The sequence below is a fragment of the Pundamilia nyererei genome, unplaced genomic scaffold (assembly GCF_000239375.1).
Source record: "Pundamilia nyererei isolate P.nyererei 1_Seehausen unplaced genomic scaffold, PunNye1.0 scaffold00052, whole genome shotgun sequence".
NCBI lineage: Eukaryota > Metazoa > Chordata > Actinopteri > Cichliformes > Cichlidae > Pundamilia > Pundamilia nyererei.
In genome coordinates, this window is record NW_005187453.1 from 1628764 (window position 1) to 1653028 (window position 24265).

At 38.0% G+C, this 24265-nt stretch overlaps 1 protein-coding gene across 1 annotated transcript; it reads right to left on the reverse strand.

The window, feature by feature from the left end:
* Positions 1-2554: 2554 nt before the first annotated feature.
* On the reverse strand, positions 2555-16089 carry slc6a1l (solute carrier family 6 member 1, like). Its single transcript, XM_005733455.1, has 15 exons — positions 15833-16089; positions 13490-13849; positions 13255-13386; positions 12476-12576; positions 11008-11117; positions 10765-10897; positions 8358-8492; positions 8170-8273; positions 7947-8071; positions 7024-7136; positions 6752-6883; positions 6336-6438; positions 5946-6046; positions 4569-4736; positions 2555-4093 (listed from the first exon to the last, which is right to left on the reverse strand). The coding sequence occupies exons 2-15, from the start codon at positions 13728-13730 to the stop codon at positions 3998-4000; spliced, it is 1794 nt and encodes a 597-aa protein (XP_005733512.1). The 5' UTR covers positions 13731-13849; positions 15833-16089; the 3' UTR covers positions 2555-3997.
* Positions 16090-24265: the final 8176 nt, after the last annotated feature.

A 24265-nucleotide genomic window follows, 5' to 3' on the forward strand; every position in this document is an offset into this window, starting at 1 on the left:
CAATGAGAGGAATTACAGCTTTCAAAATGAATCAAGAGCTGTGATGATTCATTTAACACATTTACTGGCTACATTGTAGAAATGAACTTTTGAAGGTTATGTAATAAAATTTAGAAACTATTCTACTATTATGAATTTTACCTTGATTGATGATGATTGTACGGTTGCTGATTTATTTGTTTGAATCAGCTTTCAGAAATTACATGATTGATTTTTTTTTTCTTCTTCTCATGCATGTCAGTTCCAAAGCTTATTGAACCCTTACTCCCAAAATCTGGAATTTGTGTATGAAAGACTTTGCTGTGGGAGGTCAATTTTTTTTTTGTCACGATGAAAATGAAAATTTTTGTGGTGGAATTTAAAAAACAGACATGGATTTTTATTCTTTTTTTTCTTTTTTTTGTTACGATGACAAACACCCCTTCAAATACAAATACGAATGGCTTCTTTGGGCAAATATGTTTTTGTGCCTCGAGGCAAATCAAATGCTTCTTTCATGGCCATTTTTGCTTGTTTTGTCTTATTTCTATGTATGTTATGACCCTTTCTTTATGGTTGCACATTTTAGTCGAAAGATATGCTGCGTGTGCAAGAAACATAAATATGAGGCGCACTGAAAATGACAGATTTACATTTGCAGGGAAACTAATGTAGCATTTGGGGAGTGTAGCAGATGATATGGAAGTGCAGTAGTGGGTACCTTTCATGAAGAAACTCACAAAAGGGCTCTGCCATACCAGTACATTGCTTCATGAATGACATGTGAATCTTGTCTGGCTTTTCACCACTGTGTTTGCTCATACTAGTAAAAGAAATACAAATAGAGGAAATATTTATGGATAGACAGGTGGAAACTGAGTGCAACATGAACCATCATCTCCCTCAGTTGGCTTTAAAAACCCTCCCTGTCTTTGCGGTATATTAACATGCAATTAAAGATAATTTAAGTCTATACATCACAATGGTTTGCTTTGTTATTGGATTCAGTGGCAAGATCAGTATACTCTGAATTGCCGGGAAAATGCTTATTTTGAAATGTTACACATCACTCAACACAGCATTTTACCTTCACACACTATAAACCCGCACACATAGTTTTCCTCCTACTTTGAGTTTTATGACAAGTAATACAATAGCTAAAGAATACATGGAACAATGAATCATAACACTACTTTTATGTGAGGTGTTTGCTTCTAGTAGTAAATCCACATACTGTAAGTTTGACTTCAGTTTTATGTCACCATGTGGAACTTATCTTTATTAGTGAGTCTTATTGTTTTCAGTAACAAGCAGGTGTTTTCTCTGAAAAAGTAAACTACCTGCCAAGGAAGAGATAGCGAGTAGAACAGTGGTTGATATCACAGTGTGAAAACAGCAGCAAAATAGCAAGATATGTACATTGATTATGGGGGAGAGCAAAAAAGAGCCAACAGGAGTCAGCTGGTTTGTCAAACTTGCAACTACGCGCAACATGAGTGGGAGTGGGTAAGAATACCTCATTGTTTTTATACACCAAGAGACAGCAAAAGAAGACATTTTTATCATTATAAATTATTCTGTTTTTGTCACAAAAATTTTGATCTGAGTATATCTGTTGCAAATTTACAAACCGCGTGGACTAGCATGTCCATGCATGGAAATACAGAAAATAAAGCAATGCTGTACTTTAAGTAACACCAGAAATCATGACTGGTGCCAGTGCTGGAGATATTGCATCGTAGCACCTTCCTTAGTGTCACAGTGTAAAGAACTTTCAGGAATTGCTTAGCTGGGCAATACCGCAGCACATTGAACCTGCCGATGTGTAGCAAAGAATGTCTATTTGCATTTTCTCATTTCTATTTCAGAACACGAATCCGTGCAGGAGACAAAAGTAAAACACTGAAAAGTTGAGCTGGTCTTTTGTTTTGAATTAATGCCATGTTAAAAAGACACGTTGGTGACATTTTTAGAAAAAAGTCATTTTAGGAGAAAAGGCAAATATAGTTGTAGTTACCTTAATAAAGTGATCAGAAGTTTACATACACTCCTCACAGGCATGGATATCATGGTAATATGGGGCTCAGACAGCATATTTAATATTCTTGAAAATAAAAGCTCTGTGCACAAATTTACATTTATTTTGGATTTTCTCTAAATCTGCTACCCTTTCACACTGCATGCTTTGGTAACCATCAACAAGCTATTTGACCAGTCATTTTGGTAGAATTGGTAGAGTTCATTTAAATGGATTCATTTCCTGGTATGAACCGAGCTTTTAAGCATAGTACAAACATTTTCAATAGGGTTGATGTTGGGGAATTGGGAAAGCCATTCCAGAATTTTGTCCTTGGTTGGTCAGTTGTATGATTGTTATCAAGGAAATCATTTTTATTTAGGCAAAATTGAGAGATAAGAAGATAAAATCTATACACCCTGGAAATAAAGTCAAATTACAATAACATTGATGACTGTGAGGAGTATATGTAAAGTTTTGACCACAGCTGTATATACTGAAGTTACTGACTTCTAACTAGCTGATGAGAAATGAAGAATTGACATCCCAAGTGCCAATGGTATACATTTTATTAACATGAACACTGAAGCAATATCAGGGTATATCTTTAATACAGATCATAAAGTTGCAGTCCAAAGAAAACCTTGCTTCACTATATTCAGTCATTTTAAGTTTTACAAACATACTTAAGCATTACGTGTTTTTTTTTATGTATTGATAAAATTAAGCTTAATGAAGCTTTTAAAAACCAAACAAAATTTTGGAGATGAAAAAAGTGTCTTTTCTTTTACTTTTCTTTTTTAAGATGCTTGGTTTTCACATTCACCTTATAAAACAGAGTTTGAAAACATTTATCATGAAAAGTTTCATAGTTTAAAAATACACTTAATACAAACATAGACTGTTTATAAAATATGGATGTATCCAACCCACTAGTTTATTGACTTCCGCCTCTGCATTTTTGACATCACCCTATTTTACCATCTGTTTTACTCTAAATCTGACCATTATATACAAAATAAACACTATCTTGTATTAAGCAAGACATAAAACTAGTGGTTAAAACCATAAACCCATTAGTAAAGTGTTTACTTGAATAACAGGGTAATGTTATAATAAAGATTAAACAATCAAACTTCTTCTGGCAACCAGAGTAGTCGCCCCCTGCTGGTCAGGTGAATGAATTTAAGTTTAAGGCACTTCCACATTGGCTTCACTTATCAGTTCCTGGACCTACATCCACGTTTTATAGACAGTGCATAAATATAACAAAACAATTATATTTACAGTTCTCTAATATTTTAATCAAACTCTTCAATATGCATACTTAACTTCAATATACATAATTAAAAACTAAAAACAGGTATTTCAAAACTGTGTTAACTGAAAAACAGCATATGGTAAATAACGTGTAGATTTCCTTATTTATTGTAAAGATTATCATGAGAAATATTACTTTTCATTTTAGGTCTTGGTCAGATAAATGTGACCTACAGACAACTGAAGCGATACTGTGTTGCTGAGAATAACTACATCACAGTAACTGGTTGGTTCCTTAAATAAAATATTGGGGTTCCCCATTAATAGAGTTTTATACTTGAAATTGAGTTTTACCAGTTTTAACAGTTCCATTTCGCAGTACAACAATATTCATTAAATTTGCAGTAACGTTATAAACAAAGGCCTTCATTGTGCTGCAATTTATGAAGAGCATGTGGATTTACATTCATGATGGTTTATTGTACATATGGGCTTTGTATACAGGTTTATTGTGACCTGTATCATTCACTTGCTTGCCATAACTTTTACTGAAACAATATCTATGTCAAAAATACTTATTCATCTTCTTTATTTACTTCAACTCAAGTTGAAGGATGGTTAGACACTGTAGTCCAGAGATTTACTGCATCCATCCATCCATCCATCCATCAAATTGTTAACTTCCAATATTAACTACATTAAGTCCTGGCAGACAGATTTATTTAGCTTGGACAATCAGGTTTAGACAGGTGCTTCACCCACGCTGTCTGTGTGTGTGAATTCATTCTGCCCTGATCGCCTTTCATCCTCCTGGGCAGTTGTCATCCTCCGCCAACGCTGGACATGTAAAAAAAACCAAAACGATTACATCACAATATGATTAAATGATTATGATTTGAACCCGGGTGAGAGTATTGGCTGAAATTGTACTCACATTCACACATGAATAATGTAAAAAGTTAACAAAATATGCTCTTTAGCCCGAAGTTAAATATCTCACAGGAATCAGCAGCAGAGACGTAAAGCTGCTTTGTAAATATTTACTGTCACAAGCAGTGCACGTCTTCAAAAATATACTTTCCTGCCTAAAACCAGAATAATAATGTCAGCCTTGAGCAAAAACCATCAATTCTGTTCTTCCTGAATAACTACAGTCTTTATAAGAGATGAACTTCAGCCTTCCAGGACTTTTTCCATTTTTAATCTTATGTGTTACCTGTATATTCTCTTTTCAACACTTTATGGCATAATTTTCTTTTAGCCTGAGATGATTAAAATCAGAATCTGAGAGAGTTGTGTAAGATGTTTGTACCAGTTTGATGCTGCCTTTGGTGCTGCAGAACATGTAGATAACATAGCCTGGGATGAGTACCATGGAGGACATTGCCATGAGCCACCCAATCGCTTGGCCCCACAGGGGGTACACATACTTCCCCAAGGTGAGAGGAGTCATCTCAATGGCACTAAAGGTAAACACTCCCTACAAAATAAAATTATAATATTCATATATCAATATACTCCAGTGCAGTAATTATTCATAACCTGAGGGTCTAGATAAGCCAGGAAACTTGTGCTTAGCAGTTTTGTCCAAAAGTCTTGAGCCAAGACTTTGCTAGGAAAATGGGAGATGGTTGCAGGAGTTTATTCAACACATGCAAACATACATAGATATACAGCAAATAAGGTAAAAAATAAAAATAAAAAATAGTCTAACGATGTAAAGGTAAGTATTTGGTGACTTTCTTTAAGTAGTCTTCAGGATTAGTTCTCAAGGACATTCAAAGCTCTTCTTTGGATGTTGGACGCCTTTTGTTTCGCTCCCTGTCAGGTGTAACTTTATTTTTTAATGAGTCAGTGTTAAATGTCTTAACAAGCAACAACAAAACTTGAATTGCTCTGAAAATGATCAGGTACAAGGACTGAACTGAAGAAGAGTGAAAATTAAAGCCACAATCCAAAACAGATGTTCAGAAAACATGGCTGCGCAACGGAAGCAAATATATGTAAGAAAAAAAACCCCAAAAAAAGCACTTTTTTATATACAAGTTTACATTTTGAGATTAAACTTGAAATACTTTCAAAAGTGGCACTAAGGTCTAGCTCCTTAGATGTGAAATATATAGAAACAAGCATTGATTTTTGCACATACTGTAGCTTGATTGGGTTTTGCATCATTAGACATAGCCATGCTTTGAGCAAAATACTAGCATGCTAACCCACACAAAAATACCTGCTGAAATACCTCTGTACTTTATTGACTTGCATGAGTTGGCATGCTAACAGTCCAGTCGAGATTAATTGTCATTAGCTTTTCTTTTAGACCACATGCGACAACAGACAAACTATCCAACAGTGTTCCTGGTTAAAATAACATTCTGCTTATTCTTAGACAATCAGATTATCAAAGCATTGTCTAGTTTGCAATCTCTTCCAAATTTCCCTCAGTGTTCTTTTTCAATACAGGACTAACTTTGCAAGATTTCCCAAAGGACCTGACCGTACATGAGGTCAAATACAAATTAGAATACAAATTAGATCAATTCTCTACCTAAGGCCAGTGCTTTAGCTTGATGGATCCCTAGATTTCCTGGCAGAAGAACAAAGCCTGACTGAAAATTACAAATTTAAAGAATTAAGCACCTCTAGGTGAAGGTCATAGAGGTCAAATCCATAATCAGTTTTCTCCTACCAAGCAAATTAGAGGTGTGAAGATCATCCAGCAAAGCTTCCACCAGCCACATGGCCGATAGCCAATCATGTCCTCGATGTTCTTATAAAATCTTTCAGCTCCTGTGGCATAAAGAGAGGAGGGCAAAGGGAGTGTTGGTGTTAATGAGGAGAGAGCGACTGCCAGAACAAAGCCATAATGGTGGGGGTGGGAAAGGGAAGCCAAGATGGCAGAGATTTATAGATGTAATTTCCTGTTGAACAGCTAAGTAGGAAATTTAAATGCTGGAGTCATTGTTACATTTCGTCCAGAATGACTCAAATTATTACCAATGTGGTTACATTTAATTTCAAGTTGTAATATTTGCTTTAATTCTTCTTTTTTTTAATGAAAAGAAAATGGATTTCCTACCATAAAACCAGGATATGGAAATGGTTTCAAAGAAGACGAGGAAGAGCAGACACATCCCACTGGCGGAGTAGTAATCAAACAGCTTGAACACATAGAGACCACCCTAGGAGATTTCAACACACATACAGGAACACGCATAACTACTTTAGAGACCAAATATTACCATCCCTCTCTTCAATGAATAAAATATGCATGATGAGAGTACACCGCAGGTTGTTGTGAGATCGTTTTGTCATTATGCATAATGCAAGAGCTCTTTTCCCTTGTGTCGGAAAAATGCGCAAGAGTTCACACGAGCTGGGTTTCAAGACTGTCCTCTTATAATATTAAACAGGTTTACACGCATTCTTTGGATGGTTAAAACCCTCTTTACTTTGTTCATTTTATAGTGACCTAATACAGAGTTCATGCAGCACCTGCGTGATGTTAGAGAAGCCGACGATGAAGGAGATGAAGCAGACAATGAGGATGAAGACCTTCTTCCTCTTTCGCAAAACCATGGGATATTCATCCATCAGAGCTGTGATGAAGCCCTCTACTGTGCAGAACTAAAACACGATGACGTGAAGAATGTGGTTTGTTATTAAAAGAGAGCACCAGTATCTTAGTTTAGTTCATCTATAAACTTATAGCAATCACCAATTAATCAGTTGTAATATCTCTATTACAACATCTGGATTGATGGTACCTGACTGTCCAGGCCCAACATCATGAGCATGGAGAAGAACAGGATGGCCCATAGCGAGGACATGGGAAGCTGTGTGACTGCCTGAGGATACGCTAAAAATGCCAGCCCTGGACCTAAAAATTGCAAACAAGACAAATTATTAAAATTATAAATGCTTTAACTTATAACATTATATGAATTACTATATTAGATACACATCATTAATACCTATTTGACCTCTTTTTGCCTTTAGAATTACTTTAATCCTTCCTGGCATAGATTCAATAAGGTTCTGGAAACATCCTCACAGATTTTGGTCCTTACTGACTTGATTGCATCAGACAGTTGGTGCAGATTTGTTGATTGCACCAACTTGGACCAATCAACTGGATTGAGATCTGGTAACTACAGAGGTCATTTGAGATGGTGATTCAAACGTCATAACATGGCACATAATCCTGTTGCAAGCAGCCATCAGAAGACGGCTGAGGTCATAAATAGATGGAAATGGTCAGGAAGGCTGTGCCGTTTAAACATGCTCAGCTGGTACTATGGAGTTACTAAGAGACCTAATGTGTGCCAAGAAAATATTACAAATAGCATTTATCTGGAACTGTTGATGCAAAGCACGATGAATCTGATCTGTGCTTTCATGTTGTTTATGGTCAATTCTGACCCTACCATCTCATTATTGAGAATAATTATTTTAAACCTGCACATAGTAGCAATTCGTGCTTAATTTAGTAAAACCACATCAAATATTTTTCTCTCTTTGACCACCGATGGCCTGTGTCTGTATGCAATATTATATTATTATTTTTAAAATGTTTTTTAGTTTCAAACTTCATATTGCTTCTAATACGTACATTAAAAATATTTAATCCAGAAGTAATCAAATCTGAATAATGAACAATTTCTTATAAGTTATAAAATATGACTTTCACCTGAAGCTGCCAGTTCGTGCACGGGTTTCTTCGTGATGTAGGACATAAAGCCTACGATGGAGAAGATGACAAATCCAGCAAACATGCTGGTGCAAGAGTTGATGCAGCATACTATGACTGCATCCCTAAAGAGAAAACATCAGTCAGAGAAGAAAAGAGCATCATTGTCTGTGCATCGTCTACAAAAGAGGATTCTACAACACTTTGGATTTCCTGCTCCTACTTGTAGACATCGTTGTTGTAAGAGTTGTAGCTTCCCAATGCGATGAGCGATCCCAGGCCCAGTCCGTATGAAAAGAAGATTTGAGTTGCTGCATCCAGCCACACCTGTGAGACAACATAGTGTAATTACTGGTGTTTGTTTGTTAAGACGCGTGGGTGATTAGATGTGGATTTGTGCAAACTATGAACCTCAGATCGGACGAGCTTATTGAAGTCTGGAGTAATGTAGAAGAGAATCCCATCTATGGCTCCAGGGAGTGTGACCCCCCTGAAGAACAGGATGAACAGCATGAAGTAGGGATAGGTGGCTGAGAAATACACTACCTGAAAGACAGAATGATTTATTCTTAATTATTTAAATGAAAGAGAATTAAAAATGTTGAAAAGTCCAAAACATTTTATAGGACTGAGTATGCTGTTTGCATATTTTTAAACACATTTCTGTTAAGATATTGAGATGGCTTTGCTTTTCAAATTATCAAAATTGCAAACATGCTATTTGCTCTAAATAATTACATCAAAAGAGATGCAAAACAGTGTACAGAAAAGGGAACTACTGAAATATTTCCATCGTTTCTCTTTGCCAAAAGATCTGTAGAATGTGTCCCATAGTTCTTGTGCATGATGATTATCCTTAATTGGTAATGTCCATCAAGGCCAGGGCCTTTGGGGAATTCATTTTTCTTACTGCTCTCAGATGCCGCACATTAAAATCCAATTATCCCTGGCGGTGAATGTGTAAATGTGTTTCTGCTCATATACTTTACTTGCTGTAATTTGAAATCCCAGGTAGTAGGCAAAGTGAAGATTTTTCTATCACCTCTAAATTGTCCAGCAGTAGTCAAATCTTGCATTTTGAAGCTATTTCTATTTCAATTTGAATAAAATGGTAAAAGAGAGATTGGATGTGCACAGAAAAATGACAGCGGATGCAAACATCTGAAACTGGAAGAAAATACTGTCTCTCGGTTCTTAGGTTTAAGATATTAGGACATCCTAAACAATGATTTGGTTCTTAGCAGGTTCTATATTAAATGCAATTTAATATATCATTATTTATTAAACAAAAACTAAACCAAAATGCAGAAGCAGTGTGTGAAAAACAGTGCACCCAGTGATTCAGTAGCTCATAGAGATGTCTTTAGCAGAAATAACATGAAGTGATGATTTTCTGTATGACTTTTCAGTCTCTCAGATCATTGTGAAGGAATTTTCTCCCAGCTCTCTTAAAGTCTCTTCAATCAGGTTGAAGTCTGGACTTTGACTTGGGCACTGAATTACCTTGATTTCTTTACATCAAACATCCTGTTGTAAATATGCTGCTGTGCTCGGGATCAACTACTCCGTTTTCAACTAACCTTTAGCTATCATATGGTTTTGCATTTGATGCTAGAATATTTTGCTATACAAATGAGTTCACGGTCAACTCAAAATGTAGGTGCAACCTTCCACTACTGTCCTCGACAGCTGGTATGACGTGTTTGTGCTGATATGCTTGTTTGGTTTTTGCCAAGCATGGCACTGGGTATTGTGGCCAAACATCTCCACACTGGTCTCATCTGTTCCAGAAATCCTGTAGTTTGTTTAGATGTAACTAAGCCGCACTGCCATAACTCTTTCAGTCATTTATTCTAATTGTACTGTTATGAATTTTAACATTTAAAATGTTAACTAAGGATAAGATGTAGCTCTTGGATTTTTATGCAGTTTGTCTGCAATTGCACCATCTGACCTTGGGTTGAATTTGCTCCTGGGAAGACTGGCAACTGTCTTGAATGTTTTGCACTCATGAAAAAGCTTGCACAAACTTGCTGATGATTAATCAGTTGAATGTGATTAGCAGCACCTGGCTTCTACTTACCCTCGTAATTCCTATGGAGAGAGTGAGTGAGGGTGCACTTTTTCACACACAGCTTCTGCATCATTATATAATATAAAACAAAAATGGCATAAATAATGACACTTTGTAATATATGCAGCATTGTTGTTCCTTTTAAGTTTTATTAAAATAATTTTATGATGTGCCACGGACCAGGTTAGCTTTTATATTCAGATACATAAAACTTTAGTAATGAAAGAGGGTGCACTCAAACAGAGAGATGATTTAAGAGAAGAGTCAGAAAATCATGAAAGATTTAAATACATTTAAACAAAAACTGAAAATTAAACATAATTTTCAGCTGATCGGTGCTTCAGTCAGATAAGAAAAAAATGAAGATTTTTTTGTTATTTCCATGCCACTGTTTGCATCTGACTCTCAAATATGCTGAACGCACCAACTTTATAGCCTGCTGCAGCTAGTAGTCCTAAAAAAATACAAATGTTCAACTTTTAATATCTCTGAATTCATGTTTCCTTTTATTAGGTTTCACCCACTTACTCGGGCAACAACAACAACATGAGGTTTACATCATGAAAAGCTCAACGTCTGGTCATGTTTTCATGATTAAAGCTTTAATATTAAGGGAGTGGGAGGCAGAAAGAGGTGCTAGTAAAAATACTGGCCAGTGTAAACCGAGTGGTCTGAGACTGATGAAAACACAAAGCCTAAACAACACAGAAGAGAATTAACAGAAACGGGGGCAGAGAGACTCACCTTTCCCGTCCATTCAACTCCTTTCCAGATTGAGAAGTATACAAGAACCCACGCCAGCCCAAGAGTGCCCACTAAGGGCCAGCGTAGCTCTCCTGGTTCCTCCAGGCCATTAGACAGCTGGTGCATGTTACGCCTTCAGAAACACACACAGGCATTCTTTGAATCCAGACTGAGATAAGCACCAAGAGCTTCCAGATATACCTCTCTATACATTCTCGTGCAGAATATCTCATATTAACTTACTCCCAAAACTCGGTGACAGCGCTGGTCAAGTTGGTGGTGTCTGTCAGACTGTAGTTGGAAAAACATTTTTCCGTGTTCCAGGGGTTATCACAGCTTTGCCAAGGCAGCTCCTGCATACACAGCATACAGCATGAACAAAAACAGGTTCTAGGAGGAAAAATCATCAAAACTGCAAACTCACTGTTGCAAAATATATTACCTGTATCCCAATACAAAAAACCTTCAGAGTTAACACAAAACTTTGTAAATGAAAAAAAAAAACATGTCTCCTTGAGACACAGACAGCACCACAAAGACTTTCCCAAACAAAAGAAACAACGACAGAGACAGAAAGGCAAACCATCCAACAGTGAAAATGACATTTAATGAACTCAGTCTGTTTTTGACCTTCAGCTAAAAACACTGAACAACAATGACAACCCTTTTTTTCCTGCTTCGTAGTTTTCCCAGTACAAGAAACTCATGCCTGCAAAGTCTTTACATTTCTGCCATCGGGCTTCTTAAAGGCAGCCAGTCATGCAGAGAAATACCAAAGCAGAATGATAATGCAGAGAAAGAAAACCACTGCACACTGAGAAAGATGGTAAACAAATCCTAAATAACCTTACTTATGGACGAGGTGGCAAAAGTATGTCTGGAAAATGGGATAAAAGAAAACTGAGTCCAACATACTATAAGATTAGTATAAATTAGCAGGTTTCGTATTGGACCTACATCAACTTTTAAATTTTTATTTTATTTTTTATCTTTTCTTATTTTAATAAGTTTTACAGCTTTTTCTGCTGATGAAGACCAACAACCCTAATTCCAAAAGAGTTGGGGGACTGTGTAAAATGTAACTAAAACAGAAATAAAATCTCGTAAATCATATTTTGTTTTTATTTTGCTCATCGTTATGGGAGTTTATGTTGTACTGTAACCTGCATATATCCTTTAGCACTGACAGTGCCTTTGTAGCAAGCTCCCTATTCCTAATTGGCTTTGGCAAAATCAGCCCAGTCCAAAAGCCTGGCAAGATGCGTGCTTAGGAACTGAGCGCTAATAACAAGCCAGATGGTCCCTCTACTCGTTAGTGCGGAGGATGTTGCGTCTATGACATAATGATGCCGGTTTTTAATGCTGTGCTTCCTGAAGGCACAAAGCTAACATGTACTCATGCTGATTTTTGATCTTATCTCTTGCACACAGAGATTTCTCCAGATTCTGTGAATCTTTTGATGATATTATGGACTAAAGACAATGAGATATTCAAAGTCTTGACTGTTTTATATTGAGGAATTTTGTTCTAAAATTGTTCCAAAATTTGTAGACTGTGCTCACTTGATAACCAAATAGACAAAGTCAATGACAAAGATAGTTCTTGAAGACTAATGAAGTTGCTACATAAATGCTGGATTCAAAGACAAGCACAGGTTGACTCAACTTAGCATGTATGACAGTGTTTACAACTTCTGATTATGTAACATACCGAACCAAAAGAGTTGAATAAGTAGTAGAGCGCCCAAGCAATGATGATAATGTAGTAGATGTTGAGCCAGAAGGACAAAACAACTGCAGCCAGACCAACTCCTGAAGCGAGAACAAGTGTCAGTGTTGCACAATACAATGTTTTACAGGTCAGCTAACATGCAAGGTTGTATGTAATGAAAAGAAAGGAAGAGGGGAAAGATACACAAGTTACTAACTAACTTTAAAAATGATGTTGCGTGACAGAGAAAAACTAACATGGTCATCATCATCTTTATTATTGGCAGAGTTGTCATTGTGCTGTTTCTAATGCTCAGTTGCTTTTGGCTTTGCATCACGCTCACTGGCATTGTTGCTCTCTCTGCTGCCTGAGGATCTGCAATGAAGTGCTTCACTCGAGTTATTTTAGTGTCGGGGCAATGGTGTTATTGCTATCCCCAAACAGGAGAGCATTTAGCAAGATGTCAAAAATAATTGTGGATAACAACAACAACAACAACAACAACAACAATAATAATAATAATAATAATAATAATAATAATAATGATAGTAATAATAATAATAATAATATGGAAAGGAGCAGGAAAGAATAAGACACTGGAAGTTCCTGTACAGGTAATTAAGGTCTCACAGAATGGGAACAAGTTCAGTCACTAAAATAACGCCGATTTGTGATGTATATAGCTTTTACGATGCTCATAATCCTTACTCGGAATATACATGGGTGAATTCTAAATGTACACAATGAAATGTAAATCCATATTTTTCTTTATACATTACCCTTCATCATAGGGATTAGTCTCCACACCCCAAGTCCTCCAACTGAAGTGAACTGTCCCAGAGCTGTTTCCAGGAAGAAAAGCGGTATCCCAGCAAAGACCAGTGTCATAAAGTACGGGATCAGGAAGGCCCCTGATACAAACACATCAAACAGACAAACAAAATATATTTGGTAAGATCTTGTATACAGGAATTAGAAAAACTCTGAAGTTCTAATAAATTACATAGCTCTTACCTCCACCATTCTTGCCACACAAATAGGGAAACCTCCACACATTTCCTAAACCGATGGCATATCCCACACATGAGAGGAGGAAATCAAACTTGCCCTTCCAGCTTCCCCTGTCAGGAGGCTCTTCCACATTCTTCTTATTATCTGCAGGGGGCGCCACACGATCCAGCTCCTCAAAGGGAACTGCTTGTTTGACCTCTGAAGGGGAGTTCAAGTCCACTGTACTTTGCCCAGTCTTCCCCATTATGGGACCACTGTGGACCAATGGGGTCAGAAAGCCACCTTTCTGTAGTGTCTCTGCGGTTGAGTGCCTCACACTGCGTTTGGATCTCAGTTGGATGGATTCAGGATGATGCGCTGACACTGGACGCATGTAAAGTTTGAAAATGAAAGTAGAGAAGAAGAAGTTTGTTGCTGTTGTTATTATTTAATACAAATATTTGTGGCTTTGTGGTGCATATATTTTAGTGGAGGGAAATACCACTCAATTCACAATTTATTGCCACTGAAACAGTTTTATAGTCTTTTAGAGCCCTTTTATGAACTTGGGAAACTGCCTCTGAAAACTAATGCTAATGGCTGTCACATAAATTACTGAGAAACATCTGTAGTTCCAGAAAATATGAATTCGAAAAAAGGACAAAAACCAAACCCGGCATTCTTAGAAGGATCGAGGCTCACAGAGGCCTTCTGTAGACGGACAGCAGACTTGCTTTGCTTTAACTTTAACCCATAGATCCCTAGGAGTAGTAGTAGTAGTAATTTTTCTCTTCAGGAATGCAAATAAATAACTGTAATTTCACATCCTAAACCAAAAAAAAGTGCTTTACTTTCTTCTGCCTTTTTATAAAATAGCACATTTGAGAATTCACAGATAACAACAATAATTATATTTTAGCATTAAAACTAACATTTTGTGATTTTGCACATAGCAGTGGGTTAGTCATTGCAGAAACACAAATAAATATATAGTTTACCAATAATGTAAATTTATGGCAGCTTAAGGATAAATCTTACCCTGGGTGGTGGTCTAATACATTTGCAATAAATAAATAACTGAAGCACCCAATAATATATAATAGATTAAATATTAAAATGTATATTAAAATAACTTACACAAGCATAATTTTTAAAGAGTTTGATCTAGGTGCTATATTTGGGTATACCAACTCAAGCCACAAAAAAGCACCACTGGCCTAATTAGAGCACCCAGATGACTGAACTACATGTTCTTATCACTACCAACAAACCTGCTGCACCTTTCTTTCTAGTCCACCACAGTCAAGTTCACGTTGGGTCACCGAAATACCAAAATGATGACAATTTCAAGATATTCCTACTGTTATCTACACCTGCCGGTGCTGGTCACACATTGTCTGCCCAAAGAATATTACCTCCTTTTTTTGATAGAGTGGTAATAATTTTTCATTTACTGGCTGTGGAATGATCTCTTCATGCCTGAATAGCATTTTATGGTAAGGTTAATCTAAGCACTGGGTGTAAGTTGTTTCATGCTTGCAAATATTGATTGGCCCAGAAAATGTCCAAATTGTTTTATGCCAATTGCTGGAGGTTATTAACATTACAGCACTGTTTACTGGTATATTTCCTGGAAAAACAAGACATTCTCTGCTCAACTCTGATTTGTTTCTTCCAGGTCATTTTACTGTAGTTCCTCAGTGACGTGACACTGGTTATTGGAGTTAATGTTTTCTTTCTTTTTCATAGTACTTTAACTAACATAATGGAAAGCCATAGTTCATAGGTGCCTCATTCATATTCTAGCCTTTGACTATGTTGAGGAAACCTTTCGTAAACATGTACTAAATATCATAAAAGTACACGTAGTGACATGTTCAGATTAAAAAACGAGCAGTTGGGTCTTTTAAAAATTAAAACAAGCAAAATGTTATATAATCAATATGGATACAAAAAATATTCATGCTGTGAAATGTACCATGTTCCACACTATGTAATTTAATCAGATTTCAGTGGGCAGAACACCATGAAATGATCAGATATTCACTTTCAACTAGTTGTCTAGGTGAGAACAAGTGTTTTTTCAAAGGCAAAGGAATAATATAAAAATATCAGACATTCCCTTTGAGGATGTTATCCATTTAATCTCAAAGATTTTTTGTTCTTTTTTTTTTTTTTTGACAGTACAGACCTTTTAGATGCCAGCTTCTTTGGTGTGCATTAGCACAAAGGTTTAGCATTTCCCAGCAGCTACAAAATCAGCCATTAAAAAAGTGCAGTTTAGCTTGTTTATCTTGCCATTTTCATGACTCAGTGACAAACGGTGAAAAACAAAGTGTGAAAGAGAGGGAATGAATCCCGTCCTACCTACGAGATTTCCACGTCCTTTGTCAGGTCATCAGCTTCAGTGTGCCACACTTGCGGTCTTAAAGTTCTGAAACTTCAGTTCAACATCCAAAAGGATCAAGTTGAAAAGCTTCAAACCAATCCTCCATGCCCTGTGTCTGAAAATCCAAATTGTTCTTTCCTGTGTGCTGTCTGTTGGAGGACTTGCAGCTGGTATCGAGTGGTTGATAATAAAGTTCGACCTGTGTGTCTACTTTGATTACTGTTCACTTCTGACTAGTGAGGCCCCGTGGCCATGGGGGATACAGTATGTCAATTGCCTAGCTCTGGTGGGGAACTCTAGCAGCAGCAGCAGCAGCAGCAGCAGAGTGTGTGTTTGTGCATTATGCATATGTGTTTGTTATGATGGCCAAGGTCAGCTCTTGCCAGCGCCGTTACCATGGTATTTCCCAACAGAGAAGTGCCTGATCAGTGAAAGAGCTCATGGAGTTTTGGAAAATGAATCCAGCAATGGCTGCTGGCAGAGACCCTGGAAAAGTATGATCACAAATGTGGTCATGCCAGTATCAGACTCTGACCACACTGATGCAGAAAGTGACCTAATATCCATCTGCAATGTCCTCGCTTGAAGGGGTTACAGGACACAGGGGGTGTATAAAATCAGTTTCATTTCTGCAGCCAGTTTGAAAAATGAACATTGTTACTTTATAGGATAACCAAAAGGGACGTGTGTATGAAAATACACAACATCACATGCTTGCTGCTTCAGTAAAACATGGCAGTAAAACAATTTTTGAGTGTATCTTTAAGTAAAGCAGCAACCCAAGGCACGTTCACAAATTCACATTCTGCTATTAAAGCTCATCCTCACAATGAATCTTAAATAAACCGCTTACAAGCACAAGTAGAGAGTCATAAAATTGGTAATGATATATATTAAGGTCAGCTGCTCATTCCAGCAAGAGCGTGTCACATTGTGAGTCTTCTTTAAATACATATAAATGAGACTCTTTTCATGCTTTTTAGGATCTACTACCTATACTGCCTTGTTCTTATTGGAAAAGGAAGTCTGCAAAAGTGCACAAAAAGGCTACAATAATGATCGAGTGATGTTATCCACACTGTATTTTTAATTACTCAAGTGACAGTAAAACATTGTTGCCGTTATTAATAATGGAATTAGATAAGAGACGTGAATTTCTTGTTTCTCCTGGCAGGTAACCTACTGGCTTTAATATCTGGTCCAGATATTCTATCACCAGCCAATTACAGTGACTAATGAACATTCCCACAATGCCCAATGGTTTGCTGGTGGATCAGGATCGCTGATAGACTCAGGGTTTCAAAAGTGAGAGATTAGATCATATTAAGGCTTAATTACACCCATAGTGAGTTGTTCCCATCAAGAACAGATTCAGCGTAATCTCCGCTGTGGTTTATTGCCCATGTGGACCCACATGATGATAACTGGGTGGATTGGAGTTGTCAAAGCTGGTTTTCATCAATCTGTTTACAGCGTCCCCATGATCAGCGCAGCCTGATTATAATTCCAGGGCATTTATTGCCAAAGATAATTGAGAGCGATTGTGTAGACAGCAGAGGCTGAATATCAAAATAAGTGAATACATTTTTAAAAGGCCTTGTTGTTAGGATTATTTTACAATTTGATTAATTTTAGACTCACTTTTTCATAATAAAATAAATGTCAGCATTCCTTTTAAATGACACAATGAGGAAAAGGGCAGAGAAGGTTGCAAAACACAGAGGAAACACTTCATAATCATAAAGGGAGAAGTTAACGTTTTGCAGAGATTATCACGCTGCCTAAAAGTACAGTTTATCACCATGAAAGTGCCGCAGTGGTCCTTGTCAGCTTTCTGAAACACAAGTACAAATGCAGTTCAGTGCAGTAGTCTTATAGCTGCTGTTGAGCATCTTCAAATATTTATGCGTTTTATTTACATTATGGGAAATCTATAATCTTTTAACAGCAGCCATATCGAGTAGGGTACTTTAGACATTTGCTGACTCTGCATGTTTAGATAAACTTCAATGGTAAAGTCATTTGTATGTATGAGCACTGCTCCTGTCACCACTTAATGAGTGCCCGTAGCGACAAACTGTTTCTCAAAAAGCTGATAAATGGCTCATATACAATTCAAAAATAAATCATGTGTGCTGTTTCAAAAAAAGTTAAACTCTGTAAATTGGAAACTTTCTTTAGACAGCGTTCTGTTGCAGTAAATCCTGTGGGGTCAATAGATAAGGGATGTCTGATTTATTCTGTTTAAGTGGTTGTCTCTGTGATGACTCAGCATTATTTCATTGCAGGAAAGTAAAGCAAAGTAATGACTCACACATAACAAACCTGAGAAATCAGGCCTTTGGAAACAAAGTTCCCAGCTTTGGTTCATAGTGGAATATCAGAATTAGTTCACTTTGAAATGAAACTCTAATGGACGCATGGATTGGTGCTGATTATAAATCCAAGTGGTGCCATCATGTATCCTTTGAAGTTCAGGAAAAGAAGGCTGCATTTGAAGGAGTCTTTAAAATGGAACATCACCTTCATCACCCCCACTATGATGCGGTCAATCTCGAAGGCTACGGGTTAAAATCATTTTTGTGTAAAAAGTACATTCATGACCATACTCCAGTAAAACTAAGTTTATTTATATTTATTTCAATTACTTTAGGGGTTTTGTGCTAACTAGCATACGTTGGCATGTCAGCATGCGGGACTAGTTAACAGTGAAGCTAAGCACATTCCCGTTTGCTTCAGCTGTACCTTGAGCTGTGTGCTAATTAGCACATGCTACATTATTGATGTGCTTACTGTCCAGTTTAAGGAGGGACACTCAAATGTTGTGCATAGTGTTACTCACTGGTTTGTGCAATATCATTAAAAATATGCTTTTCAGCATCACTCTGAGATTGTTCTCTTCCCTTTTCTCTCACCCCCAACCAGTCACAGCAGATAGTTGCCCCTCCCTGCCTGATTCTGCCTGAGGTTTCTTCTTGTTAAAGGAGTTTATTTATTTATTTATTTATTTATTTTTAAAGAAGAAAGTTTTTTCTTCAAACTGTCACTAACTTCTTGCTCATAGGGCACCATTTGATATTTGGGATTTCTTGGTAATATTGCAGGGTCTTTATCTTTTAATATAAAGCACCTTGAGGTGACTGCTGTTGTGAATTGGAGCAATAATTAAAACTGAATTGAATTGAATATATTACTTATTATTATATATGTATTATAAATTACAATTTACTGTTAGTAAATGGCAGTGGTATATGTATTCCATTTGTATTACATTACATCATTGCTTGGTGTCAAATAACAACACATCATACATTACTCACATCCACATATTAGCACATATTCTATCCTAATAAAAGGCATGTTAACAAAAACCAACAGCAAAGTTAGTGAAGTAAAATAAGCCCCAATAAAAGTGTTCAAAATAGTAATAAGACAATCTATATACAGTTTATCCTTTCATATTTTTTGTATGCAGCACGAGGCAATTTCAACCACTGCAACTCAAGTGCTGAACCATTATATCATCAAAGTAGTAGATTTGCATGTTTCAGTTCAGCTCAGTTATATGAAAAACATTTCTCAATAACAGTTTAAGGGGGAAAAATGCTGTCTTTGAGGCCTCCTTGCAATCTGCCTTTAATTCTCAGCACGTGCCGTGGTCTGTGAATCGATGCGGGGGTTATTATAAAGCAAGGAACACCCAGAGGCGATTGGCATGCATAGATGGGAGGCTAATATTACTAACATTTTCATCCAGAATTGCAGCAAGACGATGCATGGCGCATAAATTTCCACGGGTTAAGGACAAATGCTGGGCGAGGTGCACATCAGAGAGAGCATGATTGTGTTAATGAGAAGGAAAGGGTGAAAAGATGAAAGTTGAGCGAGCTAGGGGCAGAGCAATCTCTGCGACGAAAGAGGAGAAAAGGTATAGATACGAGTTGGGAGGCAGAGTGAAAAGATAGTGAGATAAAAATGGAAAAGCTGATATATTGCAGCCGTGCCTGGTAGATAAGAGGAGAGTGAGATGAAAAGATACAAAGAAAAGAGAAAATGACTGTAAGACACAGAGGAAGAGCCTTCCATTCCTGGAGTCAGGAAGAAAAACTGTGTGAAAGAGAACTTCAGATAAGAGAAGTGAAGGAGGCCAATGACACGTCTGCATTTACAGTTTTCTTGATGCCAGAATGCAGTACAGTTTCACAGTCCTCACTAAAAAGTGTGTTGTCCCCATGGAGATATATCACAGCCTCATTTTAATTTTATTCCTCCATTACAGCGTAGTCATTTTTATCTTTGTAAGTGTCTCAAATGCTTTTGACCTTGCATTACTGATCATCATGTACCATATAAGCCCTAAAGAAGTAAAGAGCCTTAAAAACCTCAGCTCATTCTGTTAGAAATCTGCCACTGTGATGCATGATGTGTGGCCTTTATCTTAAGAATGATAGCCAGAGATTATTTTCATTATTTCTTTCTGTCTTTTTTTTTTCTGAACAAAGCTAGCAATCAACAGCATCATTAAACATCAGTGAAGATACACTGGCAGAGAGTGACAGCTATAAATGTGACACATAATGATGCATGTGCAACTGAAAAAGTCATTCATCTCGAAAATGTCATGTGTATTTAGAAGGAAGCGTTTTAGATCCTTCTACTGATTTTCTCGTGGCTACCTCCACCCGGGGTCTATTCCGGGTAGCACATGCCTCATTCAGGAGGGGCCTAGGAGACATCTATTCAGGTGGCCGAACCAATGTTGAGGAGTAGTGGCTGTACTCTGAGCCCCTCTCAAACGGCGGAGCTCCTCACCCTATTGTAAGACTGAGCCCAGCTAGCTTTCAGAGGAAGCTTATTACCACTGGTTGTATCCGCAATCTCATTCTTTTCGGTCACTACTCAGCGCTCATGCCCATAGATGAGAGTAGGTGAAGATAGGTAAGAGTGATTCAGAAAAACCCTATGAAGAAGGTTTTTTTTGAAGATGCTCAAGACATTTCATCAGCAGATGCAGGAAAAGATCCTCCTGGAAATGAAAGGATCTATTCAGCCAGCACACACTGTTTGCCACCCTCCGCTTGGGCAGGAGGCTGCAATGCATCAAGAGCATACCCACCAGACGGAGGACTGTAAGACTGTTAAACTGTAGTGATCCTCTGTAACCTCTGTTGCCCCCAGCCACAAATAACGTTTACACTATCCACTGCATACAACTCTGATGCTTGGAAACGGCCTTTCCGTTCTTATTTGATTTTTGTATTTACATTAGTCGTTTTCTTTTTCATACTACACTATAAATATTGTTGTTTTTGTATATATATATATTTCTCTTGATGTGTGTTGTGGTTGTTGTCCTTAACCAGTAATTTTGTTTCACTTCATGTGAATAAATCTGGTGGAATAACAATAAAACGCATGAATCCTAGAAGTTGCATGAGGGGTGGCCGTGCCTCAGTCGGCCCCAAAGATCGACATGAGCCAGTCGTTCCAGGGACCCGCTATGCAGAGGAGGAGTGGTCGTTTGAGGCCCTTGCAGGAGCAGCCAATCCCCAGTTGCTAAATTCTGTAGAGTTAGAAACAAAACTTTTTTTTAACAGTCAGTTTTGTGTTTTAAACTTTGTCAATTTCAGCTAAGCAAGCAACATGCCTTATAAAAAGACTTTAAGGCTATCACCAAAACCAAAGTAGCGCAAAGCTATTCAATTCAATCAATTATGAAATCAATCTATTCTATTTTGTTTCATCAGGCTAATTATATGCAATTAAAACGCACGGATGTTATATTAATAATTAACCTACAACGATTCTTTCCCATGCTAGTAATGTTATTAGTAATGTTGCAGATGTTGTTGCAATGAAGTTCAGTAAAGAAGATCTGTTAATTCACATTTACCTTTATTCCTGCTGCGCTTTTCTTACACTCATTAGCTCTTTCACAGTGTCACACTCCCCTCATTACTAATTTCATCCTCACTACTCTGATCCAAAGATGATCTTCCCAGAGCTAAACTTTCTCCGATCCCTGTTTTTTAAAACTCATTACTATTCTGTCATTCTTACTTTCAGACCATCATTCGTGAAACCTTTCTCCTCCTTTCCATCTTCACCTTATCCTGGATGTTCAGAGAGTCTCGTCCAAAGTCTCCATCATCACTCAGCTTGGAGTGTAGATACTCCAGGGTCCTGTCCTATTTCCTTTCTTCAGCTATGTAGCAGTCTGATGGCCAAAATACTTTTATTACTCGAACTCTGCTTTCAAATGATGTCTCCTTGCCGAAGTACTTTCCTTGGCTATAAAGAGATAAAAACTCAAAATGAATTCTGTAGTTCACAGTGAATCCTGAGGGTTATTGACCTTTTGGAGATGCTCTTAGCCATATATGACGCGAACTACTCGTTAATCTGTGATTATTTCATAAAATGGATTTACAATCTCTGTCTTAAGATGCTTCTTGGAAAGGGGCCCAGGACCGGACAGAGGCCAATGGTTCTTTTAAAGGGGTCTGAAACTAACACTTACATGGAGGCTATCTTGACAGGATGAACCACTTAAGACAGAGCTGCTTTTAAAATCCTGTACACAGTGCTGCGCAAACGTCTTAAGCCATCCTTTATTCCTTTAGATTTTGCTAGGAAAATGGGAAATAGGTGCAGGAATTTTCTCAGGAAATCTTACAGGTGCATTCCACTTGAAAATCATTTTTTTTTAAACTTGGTTCCCTTTCATTTTATGAAATTTGGAAACGAGTTTTCGTTTTAGTTGTCAACATTTATCAATCAGCAAGAAAGAAAAGTCCAATGGGAAATGTTTTTGGAGCTTGATTCATACACTGAATTAACGTCCTTCTAGTTCTGTCCTGTATATAATGTTATGGAAATAGGGAACTATGTTTCTGAGGCAGAGATTCGCTTTGGTTAAAGGGTGTTTTAAAGTGTGACATGTTTCCATATCATCTGTTAAAGACCTCCCAGCCTTTTACCTTGTTGATTTTGTATTTGTTTTGACATGTGTGTGCGAGCGTGTGTGTGTGTGTTTGAAGGTTGAGAGGTGGGGGTGTAGGGGGTATGATCTGGTCATCTCTTGGCACCCATGGCATCGGATTTAGGTTTTCCATTACAGTGGCTCTGGCTCAGTGTCACAGTGGGGTAGTGGCTTATTATGTAAAGCCCTGTGGGTGGATGATCTAATTATAAATACAGGAAGTCCTGCACACTTGCAAACCTATAGTTCTATATTCGGCCTCAGGGATCCTCTGCTTCTAATATAAGCACAGATCTGTCAATATACAGTGCATTGATAAAAATATGGAACAATCATCTACAAGATTAGAACCACCGAGAGGCAACAATAAGAGCAAGGCACATATTAGAGAACAAGTTGCAATGTTCTTGGAAGAAATGCAAAGAAAAGCCTTGGTCAGAATACAGTCCATGTGTGAGTGGTCTGGGTGATGAGGGTTGCTCAGACCATGGCTGAAACTGCTGAGGTGAGTGGGCAGGGGTGGGGTGTGAGGAGGTAGTATTTACTGACAGTCTAAATGTCAAACAGTGGAAGAAGCTGTTTGTAGTCTGGAGACGTGAGACCTGATTTGCCTGAGGCGCCGACCAGAGGGGAACGGACCAATCAGGTGGTGGGCGGGGTGCAAGGGGTCACCTATAATGGCCCTGGTTTTCCTGAGACAGGCAGAGGGCAGCCAATTCATTTTTGGGCAGTGTTCCCTGCGCTTCCTGTTCACAGTTGTGGCCACTTCAAACCACACATCCAGGCAGTAGGAGCGCATGCTCTCCACTGAGGAGCCGTAGAGGCCCAGCAGCATCTTCTGGTCTAGGTTATTCTAGACCGCTAGGGCCTTCTTTACAAGGTTGTTGGTGTTGTGGATCCAGAGGAGATTGATGGAGATGTGGGTGCCCAGAAACCTGAAGGCAGAGACAGATTCTCCATTCATATTGGGAGGGCAGTGGTTCTTTTGTTTTAAAGACGTTTTAAAGACGTTCAGCTTCAGGTTAATTTCTGAGCACCAGTGGGACAAGTTCTCCACGCAGTCTCATCTCCATCATTGATGAGCCCAACCACGGTTGTGTCATTGGCATACTTGACAATGACGTTGGTTAGGTGGGTTGGTGCGCAGTCATAGGTGTACAAGGCGTACAGTGGGGGGGGCTAGGAGTGGAGACCTGCGGGGATCCGATGCTGAGTGACACTCAGGAGTGAGGGTCATTTTATGTCAGTGTAGGACAAGCGGGGGGGGACTGAGGGTGACGAGAGGTGGAAGACAACTGGGCGGAATTGTCAGTTAATTGAATGCCAGTTTGGATCACACAGATGAATGAGCATGGCATGATGACAGAGCATTAGCACATTCGCTAGTCACACACATCCAGTGCCATCAGACATCAACGCTGCATTATTA

Coding starts and splice junctions, on each gene's coding strand:
- slc6a1l (XM_005733455.1), bottom strand. CDS start 13,730: ATGGGGAAGACTGGGCAAAGTACAGTGGACTTGAACTCCCCTTCAGAG. Junction 6,047..6,335: donor TTCCATATCCTGGTTTTATG/GTAGGAAATCCA, acceptor TTTATGCCACAG/GAGCTGAAAGATTTTATAAG. Junction 4,094..4,568: donor CCAAAGGCAGCATCAAACTG/GTACAAACATCT, acceptor TTACATGTCCAG/CGTTGGCGGAGGATGACAAC.